At 35.6% G+C, this 20533-nt stretch overlaps 1 protein-coding gene across 3 annotated transcripts in view; it reads right to left on the bottom strand.

The window, feature by feature from the left end:
• Positions 1 to 20533, bottom strand: part of sh3kbp1 (SH3-domain kinase binding protein 1) — a 64071-nt gene that overhangs the window by 11044 nt on the left and 32494 nt on the right. For all 3 annotated transcript variants that reach the window (XM_016274236.1, XM_016274238.1, XM_016274237.1), the window contains exons 3-6: positions 11124 to 11247; positions 8563 to 8669; positions 8308 to 8437; positions 6616 to 6809 (exon numbers count right to left, since the gene is read on the bottom strand). In XM_016274236.1, coding sequence (XP_016129722.1) covers positions 6616 to 6809; positions 8308 to 8437; positions 8563 to 8669; positions 11124 to 11247 — 555 coding nt within the window. The remainder of the gene's footprint in view (positions 1 to 6615; positions 6810 to 8307; positions 8438 to 8562; positions 8670 to 11123; positions 11248 to 20533) is intronic.

Below are 20533 nucleotides of genomic sequence, written 5' to 3'. Positions count from 1 at the left end.
ATACTATTACCATATATATATATATATATATATATATATATATATATATATATATATACACACTACATAATATAAATATACATACATATATCTTACTTATAAAATTATACATTTTACACACACACACTATAAAATGGAGTTATCGGTTTTTGCGAAACCGATAACTCCATTTTTCCCCCCCCCAGAAATCACGTTTATTTATTTATTGCGCATTCCAAGTAATATCAATCAAACTACAGTTGGGTTGTTTTTATTAAGTAATAATAACTTAAATACAGATAATTTACTAAATTAAAGTTAATTGAAAGTATGCTTTTTTACATATTAAAAGTTTGTTTTATAGCAAAAGCAGATAACTCCAACAGTCGTTTTTTGGCAAAAGCAGATAACTCCACATTTCATGTTTTAGAGTTTAAAAAAACACTCGTTTATCCTTTGTAATCTCCACAGATGACAATGTAGATGCCTGACAAACGTTGTTGTTGTTGTGATCATAAACTGTATGGATGTGATTACACCCATAATGCTGCTTTTCCCTCACCATTGTGACGCGCTGCTTTTGCAAGGATCCGTGAAAACGTTTCAGCTTTTATTTTCCTTTTTCGCCCTGAAGATATCACAGGTTCATCAAGTTTGTCGGAATTATCCATCCTCGATCACTTTTAGTCAGCTTTGACGAAACTCCTTTCATAGCACGTCTTTTCAAAGTGAAAGTAGCCTCGTCACCTGACCTGAATACAGCGCTGGTTCACTGAAATTGACTTATCGGCTTCTGTTCAAAAACAACTAGGACGCTTGTTGGCTTCTGCAGTGTTTAGGGTTCAGATCGCGCTATATGGCAATGAGCTCTTTTTTTTTTAAAGTGCCGTTTATCGGTTTTTGCAAATGAACTCTTCATTCATTCATTCATATATATATATATATATATATATATATATATATATACACATACACAAAATGTATGTTATATATGTATATATATATTAACCGCGATTAATCGCATAGTTATGAACAAAATTCAATAATGCTTTAAAAATTTGCGTATTGTACACTTTTCTCATTTAAAAGTACTGCTATATGAACAAAACTGCAACAACATTTGGTTTGCAAACACTTTAAACAAACAAGGTACTTTTTTTACAGCAGTATTCCTTTTACACAGTAGTAGTTAAAATATTTCTTGTAAAATCTCAATTTATAATGTTTGTCGGAATTATCCATCCTCGATCACTTTTAGTCAGCTTTGACGAAACTCCTTTCATAGCACGTCTTTTCAAAGTGAAAGTAGCCTCGTCACCTGACCTGAATACAGCGCTGGTTCACTGAAATTGACTTATCGGCTTCTGTTCAAAAACAACTAGGACGCTTGTTGGCTTCTGCAGTGTTTAGGGTTCAGATCGCGCTATATGGCAATGAGCTCTTTTTTTTTTAAAGTGCCGTTTATCGGTTTTTGCAAATGAACTCTTCATTCATTCATTCATATATATATATATATATATATATATATATATATATACACATACACAAAATGTATGTTATATATGTATATATATATTAACCGCGATTAATCGCATAGTTATGAACAAAATTCAATAATGCTTTAAAAATTTGCGTATTGTACACTTTTCTCATTTAAAAGTACTGCTATATGAACAAAACTGCAACAACATTTGGTTTGCAAACACTTTAAACAAACAAGGTACTTTTTTTACAGCAGTATTCCTTTTACACAGTAGTAGTTAAAATATTTCTTGTAAAATCTCAATTTATAATATTAATGTAATCAAATTAAATATAAAACCAAAGCTATTTGTCACTGCCAGGGCATTAACGTTTTTATAGAAAATATTTTATAGTTTGTTACAGAAAAACAAGTTTTGCTCAGAGTCCAGAGCCTCGATCATAACATTATAATAGGCATCTTCCGAGTAGAGACCTGCACTACCGCGGGACCCAATGCAACAGAGTGCGGCGCGGAACAACACTTGATGGGCGAGTGCGGGTGCGGGCGGGTAGAGACTGTGCGGGATGCGTGAGACTAAGTGTGTACTCACACTCGGCAATCTTAATGGGCGAGGTTCGTTTAGCTGTCCCTGGCTATGTTGGATGAGGTGGGCCAGAGCGCGAGGGGGTGTAGGGGGTGTGCCCGAAGCGTGAATCCATATGCAGAAAGGCACGGAAAACAAATAACAGGTTCTATGGAGCCACTAATGGGACATGGTTAGCCACTTGCTAGCGGTAGACTGTTACATTATAGAACATGAAAGTTTACTTAGCACATACACAGAGTAAGGAGAGATGACTGATAGGACAATGGAGAATGATTTTCAGATACTGAGCACCACTGACAAATATCTAATGTGTGGTAGCGGCAGTACCTACCATTTAACTCCGTAGTATAGAGTCAGTGTGATCGCGAATCTCGAAAGTGAAAGTGAAAGTAAAATGAGAGCGCGCATTCGAAAGCGGGTTCAATGCCCTGCATATTAGTAGCGGCTCCCTGATGCCCGCAATTTATATACAATACAATTACCCAATGATATAATTGGGAGAGAAAGTATTGAAATGTCTATTTTTTTATCCTCCCATCTCGTAGGCTATTTATTCCCTTTCGGGGTTCTGTAGTACACTTAATTTCATTTCTGAACACAGAATTGGGATGCGGCTGATTGCAGGGGGGTATGGGGGATCACGATCACGCATCGTCTATCGGCCCAACCCTAAAAACTCCACTGTGCTGAGTGAGAGCACTTCTCTGCTATCGAAACTTCCTATTTCCCACTTATGAAATCGTGAGCGCTTCATGTGAGTGCTGCTGCACTCTTAGGCCCACCCCAAATGAGACGCGTGATGACACCCATCCCAAGCCAGTACTGATAAACAACTTACCCCTCCTGTGACCCATGGCTGTATGTGTATTCAGAGCCAGTGAGTAATGGACTATCAATAAAAATTATAATTTAAAAACAAAACGCTGCGTTAATGTGTGATAAAATAATTGTCTGCGTTAATCAATTAATGCATTAACGCGATAACACGTTAACTTGCCCAGCCCTAATATATATATATATATATATTAGTGCTGTCAAACGATTAATTGCGATTAATCGCATACAAACGTTTTCATTTGCATGTGTTCTGTGTATATTTATTATGTATGTATGTATGTATGTTTATATATATATATATATATATATAATTTTTTCAATTATAAACATGTAAATATAGTAACTAATTTCATATAAATTTTAATTCATATTAAAAATAATCATGCTGTCTATAAGTTAATGGTCATCAATGAAGGTAACTACGAGTACTGATCCTGACCCTGATGAAGGTTACAACATTTTTGCAAAAACGGATGCATTTATTTGATAGTAATCAGCAATAATTTGACACACAATTGAATAAATGTACACAATATTGTACATTTCTGAGGCCATAAAAAGCTGTCAGGGGCCTAGTGAATTAAAACATTGAAAACGTGTGTGAATAACATACTGTCTATTTGGCTCTGTTTATCTGGCCTCTTTTCGGGAGGGGAGCCACAGTCCTTCCACAAACATGGCAGGGAATCAATCCAACCTGACATACAAGCAGCTCTTTAACATCCCGCGCTCCCAATGTGGCTTTAACACACACACATTTGCTGTGTTCGCTGAGGGAAAAAAACCCCACTCTTCCTCCCTCTCCCTCTCTTCCTTTTCCTCTCATTTAGAGCAGTCATGATGGAGTCGGACTAACAAGCACCATGTGGCAGTCAAATGTTTAAACGACATAATAGGAACATCATTACAACATCTGGCTGCACTGCTTTTCTCAAAGGCCTCATGACATCTCTGTGAAGACCCTACGATGACTTACACCCTCAGAACACCCATAATGCTGTGTCTCAAAGCCCAAATTACAGCCACATGAAAGCAAACACATCTCGGTCGTCGTTTAACAGCTCACTTCTAGCCAGTTTTACATCATTAGCATAGAAAGACGAATAGATAGAGCGAGCGATGCAGATAAAAACAGATAATTTAATATTTACCTTTTCGCAAAACGACAAAACAATCCTTCAGAAATGGCTGGTGTTGATACCTACATCTGTGTGCGCAAGTCCTGCCTGCAACAGGAACCTCCAACAAGCTTTCAGTTCACTCCCCCCTGTGTCATGACAGTCTCTTACAGTCTTACAAGCCCTACTTCTGCTTTAAAACAGCCCTAAAGTCAGGAAACCACTCAGAGAGAGAGAGAGAGGAAGAGAGGAGGAGAGGGGTGGATATGGAAAGAGAGCCATGTAAGGGTGTGGTAAATTTGTATATGGGTAAACCTACAGCTTGTAAATGACATCGGATTTCTATATTCCATTGATCACTTGCCTTGTAAACTAGAAAGTTGTCTCTGTATGTAACAGGTAGAAGAGTTAATCTAGAATATATAATAATAGATATGTAGAGACGGTCTGGAGAGATTTCCTTCTCTTTCGGTCTAAACAAAGTGAGGCTGAGAGACACAAAGTGCGGAAGACGTCCCATAAACACCTCTTTGATAATGACTTCCTTTCTAAGTGACCGAGAGTGCCAGATCAGCTATTTGTGTGTCATCTTCCTACCAGTGTTGGGCAAGTTACTCTGAAAATGTAATTAAATGACTAATTACTCCTTTTAAAAATAATCAAGTTACTTTTCTGATTACTTTATTTCAAAAGTAATTAGTTACGTTACTTTTTTTGTACATGCATGAAATTTACATGCAAAAGTAAGTTTTGTGTTAATAGCCACAACATTTCAGCATAAATATTTGTTATTAAAGCATCAACATTCACAAACCACTTTTATTTTTAACTAAATGCAAGCATAGGCTGCTGCACACATGGTTTGGCATGGCAGAATGCCAGCAAAGGGCGCTCTGTTTATCTCAGTTTATCGCAGTCTCACAAAGCTCTGTTATAAGACAATAAATATAATGAATCTTTAATGTTTACAACTCTTGTGTTATAATGAGAGGACTCGTGAGCACGCAAATTTCAGTGCTGCACAGGAAATCCTGCGTTTTGAGCGGTGAGTGGGTTCTAACATCTCTGATTGGCCAATGCGTTCCAGAAATCAACATTGCTTAACGCTGCAAACACATTTTATAAATAGAAACTCTGCCTATGCTTGCGCCTGTTAATAGCTTTTATGTTATATTAGTTGTTCTTGTTGCTTTTGTGCAATAGATGAATAGCAATTTATTTGTTTTTAGACATTTTATGTTTAGGTATTTCTATTTTGCGGGAGTCCCTCAAATCATTTTATTCTCCTGCATCCCGCACGCGCACACACACACACACACACACACACGCACACAAGTCTCTACGCATTCGCCCATCAATTCTCGTCCCGCGCTGCTCCCTGTTGCGTCTGTCCCACGAGAGAGCAGGTCTCTAATTCTCATTCTGTTACGCAGCGGTAACGCACAGAGACCTCGGTTTGGAACTATAATCTGATTACTATTTTGGAAATTATAACGCATTAAATTACTTTGTTACTAAAAAAGTAATCAAATTACAGTAACGCATTACTAAGTAATACGGTACTGCTTCCTACACACACACACACACACACACACACACACAAATGTTATATTTGAAATGGATTACTTGCTTACTGCATACTGCCAACTATTTCTTTAAATAACATTTGAAACCATATCATGCAACTATAACATTTTTTAAACAGTATTAAGCCACATTGTTCCACATGACCGCACCAGTTTGCATCATTTAAGAAAAAAGTTTAATTAGGGTAGTGCACAGTTTTAAACCAATAAATATTTATTTTACATATTTATATTAATTATCTTTGAAATGAATACTTGTTAAAATGCAACAACTTAAAAATGCAACTAAAAATTTATTTAAGAATAAAATGTTAAACTAAAGTCAAGTGAATGTATGTCCCACAACATTATAATGTACAGTATGAAAAATGGATATTCATTTTAATATTTGTTAAATATTACATTTAACAGTGTTAATAAATAATTTGTGCTTTTAAAGATTTACAAAAATAGGGGAAATTAGCATGCATAATTAATTATCCAAAATCAAGCGATACAGATAAGTTTAAAGAAATCAATAACTGATAATGTTTTTTTGCATTCTTAAAGCAATTCACTTGCATTTGGTACATACTGTATACTGCAGAAACAGTATGCATAGTATGCTACCTTGCTATTTCACACATAGCCACTGACTTCCTAACTGCACTGACTCGCAACTCTGAGCAAGAACTCAAAAACAGACAGACACACACCAAATGCAAAGTTTCCACAATAACACAAACCCAAAATAATCAATAAAATGATGTTTGAAAAAGAAATGAAAGACATAAATTAAATGTGGGCCTAATAATGAGAGCTAACAATGGATAGAGAAAATGAGCAAAGGGATGCATGCCGCTCTCAGTGGGACAGGAAGACGGGAAGGTTTTAATGAACAAGAGACTGTGGGGCCGAAGGCAGAGTAAACGCAGTGGACCAAGATAGAGACGGCCTGACTGCAATTACAGAGTTGTAAAATCCAAGAAGAACACATACAATTTGCTTCATTAAAATACAGGGACTCCAATAATACAAACTCACCTTGTCTCCCTCACTGTCCATGTCCAGGGATCGTGGGCGGAGCTTGATGGGCTGGTCTTTGAAGATGTCCCCGAAGCCGAACCCCCGAACCTTTTTGGGCTGAATCTCAGAGCTGGAGGACACACTGCCAGTATCAGACCGTAAACTACTGGAGTCGCCGCCATCACTCTCTGAGCCAGTGCTGTCCTTTATACCTGCAGATACACAAACACATTTCAAAGGAGGACTTGAGTATTTGCATACAGCCTTTGCATGCAGCATTCTTCACAGCTGAACTGTTAGAGTCCATCTGTCCTTGCCAAGATGTAGGTCTGTCACAATAGTAAAAGCTCAGTAGGTCAGTGATAAATGATTGGGACCATTAGCATATTAATTTTAGCTGTGACATTGACATTTTCTGGTATTGGTATTATGGGTTAAATTTTACAGCTTAAAAGAATATGGTAATTAACAGTAATTTATTTGAAAAATAATAATATAAATAATCAATAAATAAGTTTTAAAATTCTGTGTTTAGTAAGATTTTTTTAAATGAAAGGAATACTTTTATTAAGCAAGGAAGCATTTAAATGGTTAAAAGTGACAGTAAAGACATTAGTATTGTAAAGAAAATCTATTTAAAAAAAATTCTATTAATCAATGACTAAACAAATCCGGTATGAAAAATGTATTAAAGTTAAAAGAATATTAAACACCACATCAGTTTTCAACATTACTACTAATAATAATTTATTCAGCATCAAATCAACATATTAGAATAATTTCTGGTTTTTGCCAGAAATATAAAACGGTTATTTTAAATTTAAAAATATTGAATATATATTTTTACTGTATTTTTGATCAAATAAATGCACCCTTTGTGGGAATAAGAGAAATATTTCAAAAACATAAAAACACTTTTCAACCCCATACTATTCAACAGCAGTGCAAATAAAATTAATTAAAACAAAAGTACAAATTTTTTTTTTACATTTATTAGGCTAGGGATTCTCAAACTTTTTTGTCAACTGAACCCATTTGACCTAAAATACTTAGTTAAGTGCCTCCTGAGAATTTAAGTTAATGTTTCAATCATTTAAAAACACATTTGCATGTTCACGGTTCTCTGTTGCTGGTTAATGGTCACATGCCATGCAACTAAACAAATCAAATATTTCATATTCTTTTAGCAAGTGTTTTGAATTTAACTGAATTGAACACTTGTAATTGGTTAAAAGCACGGGAGGAAGTGAATGGTTAAAAATTATTGTGACATAATTGGTTAGACGTGGCTGGTTATTTTGTACAGCTTATAAGTATCTGGATGCATTTCTTCCGTGTATTAAAAATGTTTCACCACTCATCCAAATGACTTCATCAGCCGTAGGGAGGAGGTGGAGATTCCCCCACACTTAACCTCATTTCAGTCTGTAACATCACAAGACTCGTAAATTACTGTGGGAGTCGCTTGCCTAATGGTGCGAATCACTATGTCATATGCGACAGGATGAAACTTTCATGTTTCACCATCTGCCTGCTTGCTGCTTTACCACATCCACAAGACAATATGTCTTCAATAAAAAGAAAAATATGCTCCAAAATAAATTCCATTCCATTTTATCATGGCCTGGATGTCTGGAAATTTTCACAGACATGTAGTTGGTAAGATGAGGAAGCAGTTTTAGTGGTCAAGTGAGTGCGGTGCAGACTGACTGGTTCGTATGCTGCGTGTGTCGTCCTGTGGGGTCAGATCTTCAGCCTCGGCCAACAGCTCCTTGGTGAAGTTAGAGGGGAACATCCCAGATCTGCCATTGAGAAAGCCTTCCCACCATCCCTCCTCCACCTGAGCGAGCAAACACACACAAAAGTGGTTTTAAGCACTACAAATAAATGAGAGGTTCTTTGAAAAATAAAATACAAAAAATAATAATAATTATAACGTGACTAGGATGGTCATGCAGTACTCACCTCTCCCAGAACCTCAATAACATCTCCGATCTTCAGTTCTAGCTCATCTTCATTCTGCGGAGTGTAGCTAAAGGCAGCTTTGCAACGCTTTTTTCTGATTGCCTCACCTGTTTATGTGAAATACACATATATAAATAATGATAAATAATGTTTTTAATCTTTAAAAAATTTGGGGTCAGTAAGATTTGCATTGTTTTTGAAAGAAGTCTTTTATGTTCACCAAGGCTGCATTTATTTGATCAAAATACAGTAAAAACAGCAATATTGTCAAATATTTTTTACAATTTAAAATACCTGCTTTCTATTTAAAATTGTAATTTTTAGCAGCCATTTCTCTGTCATACGATCCTTCAAAAATCATTTTAATCTATCTATCTATCCATCTACCTATCTATAGAACAGAGCAGCACTTACACATTCCAGCACTAGGTGTCGCTCTTCTCTTTAGTTTATGCTAACAATTAGCTACACAATTTGGTCCAAGACTTCTCAGTAAACACACAGACCTCTGTGGCTCATGACAACAAATAGCCTCTGACAACACCCAAAGTTTCAGTTCTCAACAGAATGGAGAAACTGGGCAGCCCAGCTCTCACCTACCGATATTAATATCTTGATGACATAAAAGCACTGAGAATGCCTAAAGATTTCAATACTTTGGACTAGTGCTGGGCGGTATGACCAAAAATTTATATCACGGTATTTTTCTAAATTATACCGGTTTAACGGTACATGACGGTATTTTTTTTTTCATGGATGACCGGGTGTTAACCATATTTTCTACTGATTGAGAGAGGAAATACTGCAGTATATAGACTTAGAATGCCCTATTTTACTGTCATGATCAGTGTTGGGGGTAACGCATTACAAGTAACGCGAGTTACGTAATCAGATTACTTTTTTCAAGTAACTAGTAAAGTAACGCAAACTAAAAAAAACAACAAACAAAAAAGTGCATGTGATATTAACAGACGAACTACGCTCGTATGAATAATTCCAAACAATCAGTAAGAGACAGGTGCTTGGAAATGCTGTTTTGTACTCATTTATTGACGAGTCGGCTGCAGTGCGGCCAACTGAATGTGCTGCTTTTCTGCCGCTCACTGCACAGAACAGACGCCGAGAGAGGTGACACTTCTCCGGGAAAGTCAGACCTCGCGTTCGCGGGACAGCACTGGCGAAATCTTCCAACTGAACCATAGCTAAGGTTTATCCAAAAAATCTAGTGCTAAAGTCGCGCTCGTGTGTGAGAGACGCGGGAGCTGATGGCAGGGGGCGGTGAATATTTGTGGTGGTCAATGTGGATATTGTGGAGGAGTTCTTCTGTCATCACGTTCTATTAGTTCTACAGCTTCAGTTTCTGAACTTTCACGCTTAGTAACACATACAGCTGTTCCCTTTCAAACAGTGTCGCGTTCCGAACAATGTTTAAGCGACATACACCGGTATTGAGGTATTTTAAAAATTCATATCATAACAAAAATAAACACCGGTATTCGGTATGAACCGGTATACCGCCCAGCACTACTTTGGACATTTCAATACATTGGAGAAAACTAATGAGACGCGCACATTTTGCCTCACATTGTCTTTGAAAGTGAACATCTCTATCTGCAAAACAAATGAAAGTCACATGAACCTACACTAGCGCTGTTGTCTGAAAATCAGGTGATATAAATTGAGGGCTGTAAACAGAGCTTGTGTTCCAGAAACCTGTTGAGTATCTGTCCCATTTAAAGTAAAACAGTGAAAAAGGTATCAGGCAGATGAGTTTTTTTTTAATAAACATATTTTCATATAAACATATGTGACCTTATTTATTTATTTACTTAATTGTTTAATTAGGTAAGTAATATAAATTATTTAGCAATCATACTGAAAGTCATTATTTCTTCACATGATTACACAGTATCACTAAAAATGTAGTCATTTTCATAAGATCAAAGTGTCCAATTGTTATGTTTTATCATCCTTTAATTGTGAATTTGTATTTAATTTAATTTGACAACATACCCACTTCAACTCAAATCTGACCAATTAGAGGATTCACATACCAGCCCCAAAAAGACAATTTGTGAAGTTTCTGTAATTATCTGAGTTAGGGAAATTTAATAAGGTTTAATTACGTACCATCACACTCAGGAAGTGGTAGGAGTAAATGGTTTCTGGTCTGAGAGTAATACTGTACTTACTCTCAAAGGCCCAATCTCTCTCTCTCTCTCACACACACACACACACACACACACACACACACACACACACACACACACACACACAATGACCAGTCTGATTGACATATTCCGGACCCGTATGGGTGACTTGGCAAATTTAAGAAGGCTTGAGTGTCTTTACAATAGTATTTTTGATTGAACTCTCACTCTTTTCATCTGCCAGAAGCAAACCTGAGCCAGATCTCGGTTTAATTGAATCTTGGATCGACGGAAACTATAACCGCCCCCCAAATCCTGTCCTGTGAGACATGAGGGGAAGTTTGTGTGGGTGTTTTGTGCTGAATAAGCACTGGACTACTTTTCAGATTAGGAACAGATCAGATACACTACCTTTCTTGGCGGGTCTGAGGCTGGGTTCTGATTTTGGGCTGGCGCTGCCATTGGACAGGTCTGATTTGGATTCGGCCAAGCTGGACTCCTTCTTCACCTCTTTTTTCGAGTCTTTCTTTATCTCCTAAAAATAGAAAAGGGGAATTGAATGCACAGAAACTCTAGAGGGAGCTCTAGTCCATTCTCATCCACTGTGTGTGTGTGTCAAACAGAGACAGACAGACAGAGGCGTGATGTAGGCCTTAGTGCAGCAAAGCAGAGAGGCGCTCATTTCCTGGATGGGCCATACAGTGACTCAGAATCAACCTCTAACACACACACACAGGTTTAAAACACTTCTCCATCTGTTTGTCCGTCTGTTAGCAGAAGTAGCAGTCTGTACTGCACTTCTCTCTCCCTCCACTAGAGCTGTTAAGGCTGCGAAAATGTGGCTGGTGATTAACTGTAATACAAATAATTGTGATTAATAATTTAATTGTCTAGTTTGCTCACGTCAGTTTAATACACATGAAGAAGTCCACATTGAACTCTAATTCTAATAATATTAAATATGAAAAAAATATGAATATTAACATTTTAAATAATAATAGTAATAACAGCAATAATAAAAATATAAACTTTAAATAATATTTTCAATATTAGGTATATATTTTAAATAGAATATTAATTATATTTTTTATTACATGAATCATAAAATAAAATAAATAACATTTCTTTGGAATCCAGCTCACCTGAATAATACAGTATTTATTAGAATTAATAAAATGCCTCATTGTCATTATTTCCTTTGCGTAATAGCAATTTGCAACAATATCTTAAATTTGTCACTTTTACAATGCATTTTACATTAAAGCAATCTGGTTAAACCATTGCATAGAGGCGGTTGGCCAAGTTGATTTTTAATATGCTCCTCATTCCAAATCTGCAATAATGCACTCATCTTTTCTTGATTTGGTAACCTGTAATGGTCAAAAGGGTCAGTAATTATGCAGAAGTGAACCACAAATGAATTGCATTGTATTGTAAGGAACAATATATATGCAAATCACACTGTAAACAGCAAACTGACCATTGCCTGATATGGTCTGGGGTTGTTTGGAGAGATCATATAATACAATAAGCTATAATGATATTTTAAGTGTGCAACGATTGCTCATTCTCTCGTTCTGTTTATAGCGTGAATTTAAGGGATCTGTCTTTAAGACTTGTGCAAAGGTTAAGAGAACTGCAGAGATCTCGAGCATCTCTTGGCTCACACAGAGCTGTCATCCTTTCTCAATTTCCTGCATGTTATCTTTCTCTGCTCTTGCTGCAAATTCTTTCTGCGTGTTTTACTCTCTCACTCACTCTGACATGGTTATATATTTAGAGGAATAAGAACAGACTATCTGCTTGCTGGATGCTTCATACTTGCAGATCAATTTGTCAGTCTGCAGGTGGACGATATTTAAAACAGCAACATAAATCTCAACTGCATTTTCAAGAGTATAGCTTAAATATTTTAAATCTGACTCATGTCTACATTTATCTTTAGCCCTTATTAAAGACCCTATAATATGAAAATAAATATATAATGTTAAATATATGCAATTCTTTTTTCCTGTGGTGACATGCATTGAAACAGGAAGTTAAGGCAGAACATATTCAAGGGCTTGTCTTTTATTTTAAATAGTTTAATTTGTCCAACAATCCATAAGAGAAATGGCATTTTCAAGCCATTTGCATTTTTACAAAAGCAGAATTAGATTTTTAACATAAAAACAAGGTCTATGGTTAACATTACTTGTAGAACAAAATGTGACAGTCCTTTCAACAAAGATAATCAGTATTTTTTGGGTCCATTTCTTATTAATTTTAAATATGTAATAGCTATAAGTAAATTTATCAACATTTAGAAAAACCTAGATGGCTTTAAAGCTATTAGATATCGACTACACACCATACATTTCCAATTTTGGATTCACATGGTCATGTTTTTTTCATTTCATACATGTTTACAAAATACAAGAAATTAAAAAAATGTTTGAAAAACGAATTAAAATGGGAAGACTTATAGTAACACACAAACCAGGAAGTGTCTCTCACACAGGAAAATGTGATTTTCTTTTCTGTGCAGAAATATTAAATTTAAAAGTTATCAGCCAGGGAATAAAATAAGGTTACAGTAGTTAGCTTTCTTTATGTCGACTGTGTGAGTGTGTGAGAGAGAGATAAACTGAAGGGGAGAGAGAGCGGTGAATAGTCTAGGCGTGAAACGAGAATGTAGCACTGAAAATGTGTGCATTCAGAAAGGATATTCAAGCATAATAATTGTGTGTTTCATCATGCATTTAACATCCGCTAAGCAGACCAATCACATGCACAAGAACTTTAATACAGACCACAAGATTCTCCTGATATTAGGCAATTTGATGTCAATGTTTTGTATAGTGAAGAAGTCATTAACAGGGATGCACATATGTTTTTCAGTCTGGTTCTCATGAAAGCATCTGGTGATTTGGTTTGGTGCTCACACTGCACAGTGTGACCCATTAAATATAACTATAAAAATAAAATAATGAATAATAGCAATTAATAGTATTATTGAACTCATTTTTTAAATAAAATAATAAACAAAATAATAATTAAAATGTGTGAAAATACATTTATATTTTAAAATAAAAAAGTGAGCATTAAAAAAAATATAATTTTATAGCACACTTAAATACAATACTAATATTTCCATTTCCATTTTCTTTCATTTCTTTATTACTTTGCTTTTTTTTCTTCTTCTTTATTTTATCAGAATTTTCATAATTTTTAAACCTAAAATCAAGTTTTTTTTTTTATTTTGGTGGGTTTCCGGCAAGCAAGTAGGATATACACTGCCGGTTTTAGCGCTGCCAAGTGAAGCGCGTCAGTGAATGAAATGTCAAAGTTTTGCATTTTACTCTGAGACCGGCAGGATATAGCCTAGATATATGCCTTCAGCTCTAATAGAAATATTATACAATATTACAGTTAGTCGATCTAAAATAGCGACTGTGCATTAACAGCAACCAGGTCAGTATATAAATAAGCAGTCTGAACTCATTTACACAGTGAATTTTTTTTATTTTGGTCACGAATGTGCACCCGCGCAGCACATTAAAATATTTGCTCATCTACACCTAAATAATGTGACACTTAAAATAGACCACAATCAGCAATTTTGGCCAGTTGTCTTGGAAGAGAAACAACAAACATTGCAATGCATATACTGTACTGCTAAAAGCTAATTTTGCTAACATTTAGAAATACACTAGCATATGTATTGGATTTAATGCTAAAGTCACAGCAAATTAAGAAAACAATATAAGCTAAAACAGCGCATGGTGTGACTTAAAGCTTAGCTTAACTCAGCTAAAAATAAGCTGTTTTTGCCTGGAAATATAGGAAATATAAGTAAGAGAGAATGCTACTGAGAGGTAAAACCAATATATACACACTCAAACACACATTTGCAGGGAAGCCAGGAGATAACCAGATAGATGGAAAGGACGGAGCCCTTCATAGCAAATAAGAGTTGACCTTGAGCAGCATATCACACACCGGATCCTGTCAATGTCTGTATTGTGTTGCTTGTTGTGTGTGTGTGTGTGTGAACACATCTTTGTGTATCCCAGTAACATTCTTTCGAAGAAAAAACCCTGAAAACAAAATTCCATTCACTCTGCCATAACTGCCTTATCAAGTTATTTATGATGAAAAGAGCACACAGCAACCGACCTGCTGAAAAGATCAGAAGAATTTCATGCTAGCTCAAGCTGGCTTATGATGGTTCCTGCTGTTTTGGTGGACCAGTCTAGCTGGTGGACCAGAAAATAGATTTAACTTAACATTTAATTGAATGTGTCCATGCATGTCAACGTCAATCCCAATGAGCACAACAAAGAAGCTAAATGCAATCATTTCAGTCAAAACTCTGTTAAAAACAAAGTAAAGTTATTACTAGAGCATTTTACTATGTTTAGAGAAGGACGTGTGTGTGTTGCAGGACATCTTGCCACTTTACAGTTAGTATTCAGCTTGTGGTTTGGCAACTTTGGTTATTTAAAACATTTTCAAAAATACACAGGTATGGTCTGTGTACTTTTGCATCCATTCCCAGAAATAAAATGGGGAAGATGTGGTTTAGTCTTTAATGGTTTTAACACTGATGAACAGAGTAGGCAAATACAAACTCATTTTCATAATAAAAAAATGCTTAAAGGGGTCATATGATGCTATTTTAAAGATAATTATTTTGTGTATTTGGTGTAACAGAATATGTTGACATGCTTTAATGTTTAAAAAACCCATTATTTTTCAAATGCTTAGTTTTCTACACACACACACACACACACACACAACGCGTTACTCTGCGCTGCGCAAAACTCCGCATTTGAACAGTCAAGAGCAAATACTTAAACTAGTAACAAAACATACTTACAGTTGCTGATTCAGAAGTGCCAGATTGTCATAGCAAAGTTGGAATTTACCCCTATTTTTTTATTTATTTTAGAAATAGCCTTTGTGCACAGCCAGCCTTGTGCTCTTCTAGGTTCAAAAAACTCTCGTCTATAAAATGCGTTGCACAAATTCGAACATCTGGGTTGTTCTGTTGTAAATAAATCTTAACCAATGATTCCTAATTGCATCTACTTCCGGAAGGCCAAATAAAGTGCTTTTGCTTTAGCACTGAATCACACCGCGTCTCCCTGACATGGCTGCATCAACACGACTGCTGTTCCTGAAACCACGCCTTCTTTCTTTGCGTGCACATTTGGGCTGCATTATGCTAATATTTCCACATAGTGACCTAGATATGTGGGGGGGCGTGTTAGAACGAGCCGTTTTAGGTAGGTGTGGCTGACTCTTAACTTTTATAAAGAATATCTCTTTGGATTTGAGATTTTAGTCTTTGCAACTTTACAGATCTTCTTTATGCACCAAGAGCTTGTAACACTCCAAAGAGAAAGGAAAACTTGAAATCGCATCATATGACCCCTTTAATGTACTATTATTTTTTAAAATGTTTATAATTAATAATTATTTATATATGTATAAATGCTAGTTTTATTTATTTTTCCTTAAATGGTTCAAACACTTCATAAGCAGATACAAACAAATTTCCTTATGCAAAATTCTTATTTCATTAAAAAACAAAAATGATACTTATAATAATGTATATGATAATGAAAAATATTTTTTTAATGTACGTATATAAATGTTTTTTTTTTTTCATCACTATACATCACCCTCTGGGTCTATTTATCGATGTGTCTGGTAACCCATTACTTTAAGAAATCTTTGGCATAGACTGACTCGAGAATCAAAGGAGTCTATACTTTTATGACCATAAAGCAGCTTATCTTTATAATTTTGCACACCTAAAAAAAGATGCAAGTCATTTTAACTGTGCATTAAATTTTTTGTATTTAATCAGCTGTTTCTGTATCTGAAAAGGAGAATTTTTTACCCTAAACTTGTCATTTGTAAACAATATAAAAAAAATGATGTCATGTCTGTAGCACTCAAACATGTGCTGGACATCAAATTCCTGCTTCTTTTACGATCCCGTACTGTCCTATATGAATAAAGACAAAGACACCATCCAAAATGATCGTGACTATACTTTTATCTGTCTGTTATGTGTTTTATATTGTTTTCCATTGAGAAATTGTTAAGTTTAGAAATAGGAGTTGGGTTATGCACTTAAAATCTATAGCATGACTTGGCACTAAAATTAAACCATGAATATTGCATGCAAAACTAATTTCACAGCTATATTTACAACATTTTCACATTTTATATTTACATTACAACAGCTATTTTTTGCACTCACTGTTTATCGTACACTATTATGTAATTTAATCTGACACTGTTTGAAGAACATTGGAAAATGATTTGATTATAAAAATAGTTGCAGGCCAGCATTAACTATACTGTTTGTTAGTGTGCCAAGTTCTCCGTCACTGTTAGCAGAGAGACAGTCCTATTGATTGATGTCATCTCCAGACTCCACATCTCACTTAGTCCTACTGTGTGCTTGGGATCGGCCCGTGCCAGCCATCAGCATGAAGCTGATGAACTCGGAAAACATCTGAATACATCACAGTGTTTAGAAGCAAGCGTTACTGCAACAATTGTTCTTAGTGTAGAGTACCATCCCTGATAAAAGCTCAGTAATCAGTCCTGAATTATGTTTTTGTGGTTGTTGTAGCTCCTCTCTAAAAGGTTGAATGGACTTTAACCAATGATTCAAACCACACTTGGTTTCGGTTAGAGAGTGGTAAACAAGTTACAACAAGGTAGATGTAGCTCCATTATCACCAACCTAATTAAAGCATAGATGGTGTAGCATATGTGTAATGGCCTACCTGTATACCTTATGGTGCCACTACCATGGAAACATATTAAAGCCAGGCCCCTAGGGGCCAAAGTACAGCTGGAGATCACATAGTAGGTCCAACATTGAAACTTGAGCAAGAACAATGGTGAGGATCATACAGACACAAAAACACATTCGAGATGCATCACAATGGCGAACTAATCATCATCATCCAAAAAAAAAAAAAAAAGATTCTCTAGATTGTTAGAATTTGTTAACTTTTACATATGTAATATGTACATCAATTTGACATAGTCACCACTGATAAGCTACTACTAAATATATTGTAGAAACTTAATTTTATGTAAAGCAGCTTTTTGCAACGATTTGTATCGTGTAAAGCACTATACAAATAAAGTTGAATTGAACTTTTTTTTTTTCCTCATTTGGCAACCTGTACAGATTTTGGACTGTCGTCTCTATCATGGTTACACACTCATGTGATGTTGCTGTGCTGCATGGTCGCAAAAAATTATCAGTTGCACGCATTTTTAAGCATGCGTTTTTGCTGTCGAGTATCCTCGTAAACACAGTAATTTAGGTCTTAATTGAAAGCAAACATGATTTAACAGTATATTGGATACGGGAGGCTCTTAAAGTAACAGCAGTCTAATATTCCTGCTGTCTGTCATTCATGTTAATCAAACAAAAAAAGAGAGAAAATCTCTCACTGCTCTTGACTAAATCACTTTTGTAACTTTAATAAGAAGAAATATATATTTAATTTACAGAATTATGCATAATAATAATGTGAAGAATATGCAGTGTTTTATACATTTGATTACTTTATACAACGTATGTAGCATGTCTTATTTATTTGTTCTACTGTAGTTTTTTTTGTCCTATTGTCATATCGCTGACTGTTTACTTGTCTTTTTTCAGTGACCTTTGAATTTAGGATAATATTAGTTTTTTATTAGTATTAGTGACAAGAATAATGAAATTTCTATGGTATCAAAAATGTTGATATCATAAAGACCTTATTTAATCAGAAATAACTATTTTGTGATATATATCGTTGCAGTGAAATAAAATGACTCATATAATATTTTGGTTATATCGCCCACCCCTAATTTCTATTTCAAATAAATCGTGTTCTTATGAACTTTCTATTTTTTTTTAAAAAACCAGATCACGGTTGTTTTTAAATTGATAATAATAAGAAATGTTTCTTTAGCAGCAAAAACAGCATATTAGTATGATTTCTGAAGGATCATGAGACTGGAGTAATGACTGCTGAAAAGTAATGATAACTGACCACATTCATGATAACTGCATTAACTAATGTTTCGCACAGAACCTAAACATTTTACCATTTTTCTTATATGTATACATATTTAGTTCTGATATTTTTAGCAGAATTTATTTAAGCAACATCCTGTACATTAGCTGTTAGACAGTTTGAAAATGTTAGAAAATGTAAGCAATCCATCATTTAAGCAATCCATTAAAGGGGTCATATGATGCTGCTAAAAATAACATTATTTTGTGTTTTTGGTGTAATGAAATGTTTATGCGGTTTAAAGTAAAAAAAAAAACATTATTTTCCACATACTGCACATTATTGTTTCTCCTCTATGCCCCGCCTTTTTGAAATTTGCGTTGCATTGCATCGTGCCGCGTAAACATAAAACCCTGTCTGCATTTGTGTTCAGAGAAATGATAAACTATAAGTGCTACTCTACTGCCCAAAACTCACGTTTGAATCATCAGTGGCAAATGATAAAAGAAAACGTATTTACGTGAGTCAGAACTGCAGGCATTTTAGTCTAACGTTACTCTCCCAGGATCAGTAAACAGTCTTCCATAAAATGTGCCGGCGATCCACAGCACTAAGTTGATGTATTCCCTCAGCGACTAGCACGGATCAGCTCCAGGCATGACGAAGCAGATATCGTCCTCTTTTGGAAGACAAACAAAGTAGTTTCGCTTTCACAAAGAAGCACACAGTGTCTTCAGGACATGGCGGCAGCGGCAACAATACTACAGCGAGAATAAAAGTTACGCCTTCTTTCTTTGCGTGAACATTTGGGCGGCATTATGCAAATCTTCCCACATAGTGAGGTAGATATGTGGGGGCGTGTTAGAACGAGCCGTTTTAGGTAGGTGTGGCTGACTCTTAACTTTTATAAAGAATATTTCTTTGGATTTGAGACTTTAGTCTTTGCAAATTTACAGATCTTCTTTATGCACCAAGAGCTTGTAACACTCGAAAGAGAAAGGAAAAAATGAAATCGCATCATATGACCCCTTTAACTAGTCGATATTGAAAAATACATAGTTTCACTTATCACAACCATATACACAAATATTCATACCTTTGGATAGCTATATTAATAGCCTACCTCTCAGTAAAACATTTTATACACAATTAAAAAGTAATTTTACAACAAAAATCATTTTAAGTAGGTAACTGTGGTGTTTGTGGAGGGGACAATCACAACCCGCCATTTCTCATTTATGTCACTTTACGGCACGCAGCTGCAAGGCTCACTTTTTTTAATATACACTTCCTGCCAGTCATAGGCTTCGACAGAGCTCAAGTCAAACCACAGTAGCTGCAAACTTCTGCAGTGCGCCCCTTCTAACGTTACTGTATGCACACACAGACATACAGACCAGACCTCTTCCCTTTGAACTGTAAAAATAAACATGCCAGCAAAAACAGTGGTTTTGCAAAGCATTGTGGGAGCAGCAAAGGCCCAATCAGACTCACCTGACAGAAAGGGTCTGTTTATCAAAAGAACAGATTAGAAGGGGGCGTTTACATACTTTAGACCACAAAGCAGACAACTTTCATCTCAAACTGGCCGACTATGCGCGCATGAATAACTAACACGGTTATTCGTTTAACACACTGACACACACACACACACACACATTCAGCTCCTACTCTGTCACGAGACTCCTTTTCACTGACTTCCTGTTCACAAGAGCATTAACAGAGCTCTGAAAGTGTGTGTGTGTGTGTGTGTGTGTGTGTGTGCGTGTGTGATCTACATTCCTCTCCCCCGTTCAC

The sequence above is a fragment of the Sinocyclocheilus grahami genome, unplaced genomic scaffold (genome assembly GCF_001515645.1).
Source record: "Sinocyclocheilus grahami isolate Dianchi unplaced genomic scaffold, SAMN03320097.WGS_v1.1 scaffold85.1, whole genome shotgun sequence".
Lineage (NCBI taxonomy): Eukaryota > Metazoa > Chordata > Actinopteri > Cypriniformes > Cyprinidae > Sinocyclocheilus > Sinocyclocheilus grahami.
Note: the sequence above shows the minus strand (reverse complement) of the source record. Positions and strands in the feature narration are given on the sequence as shown.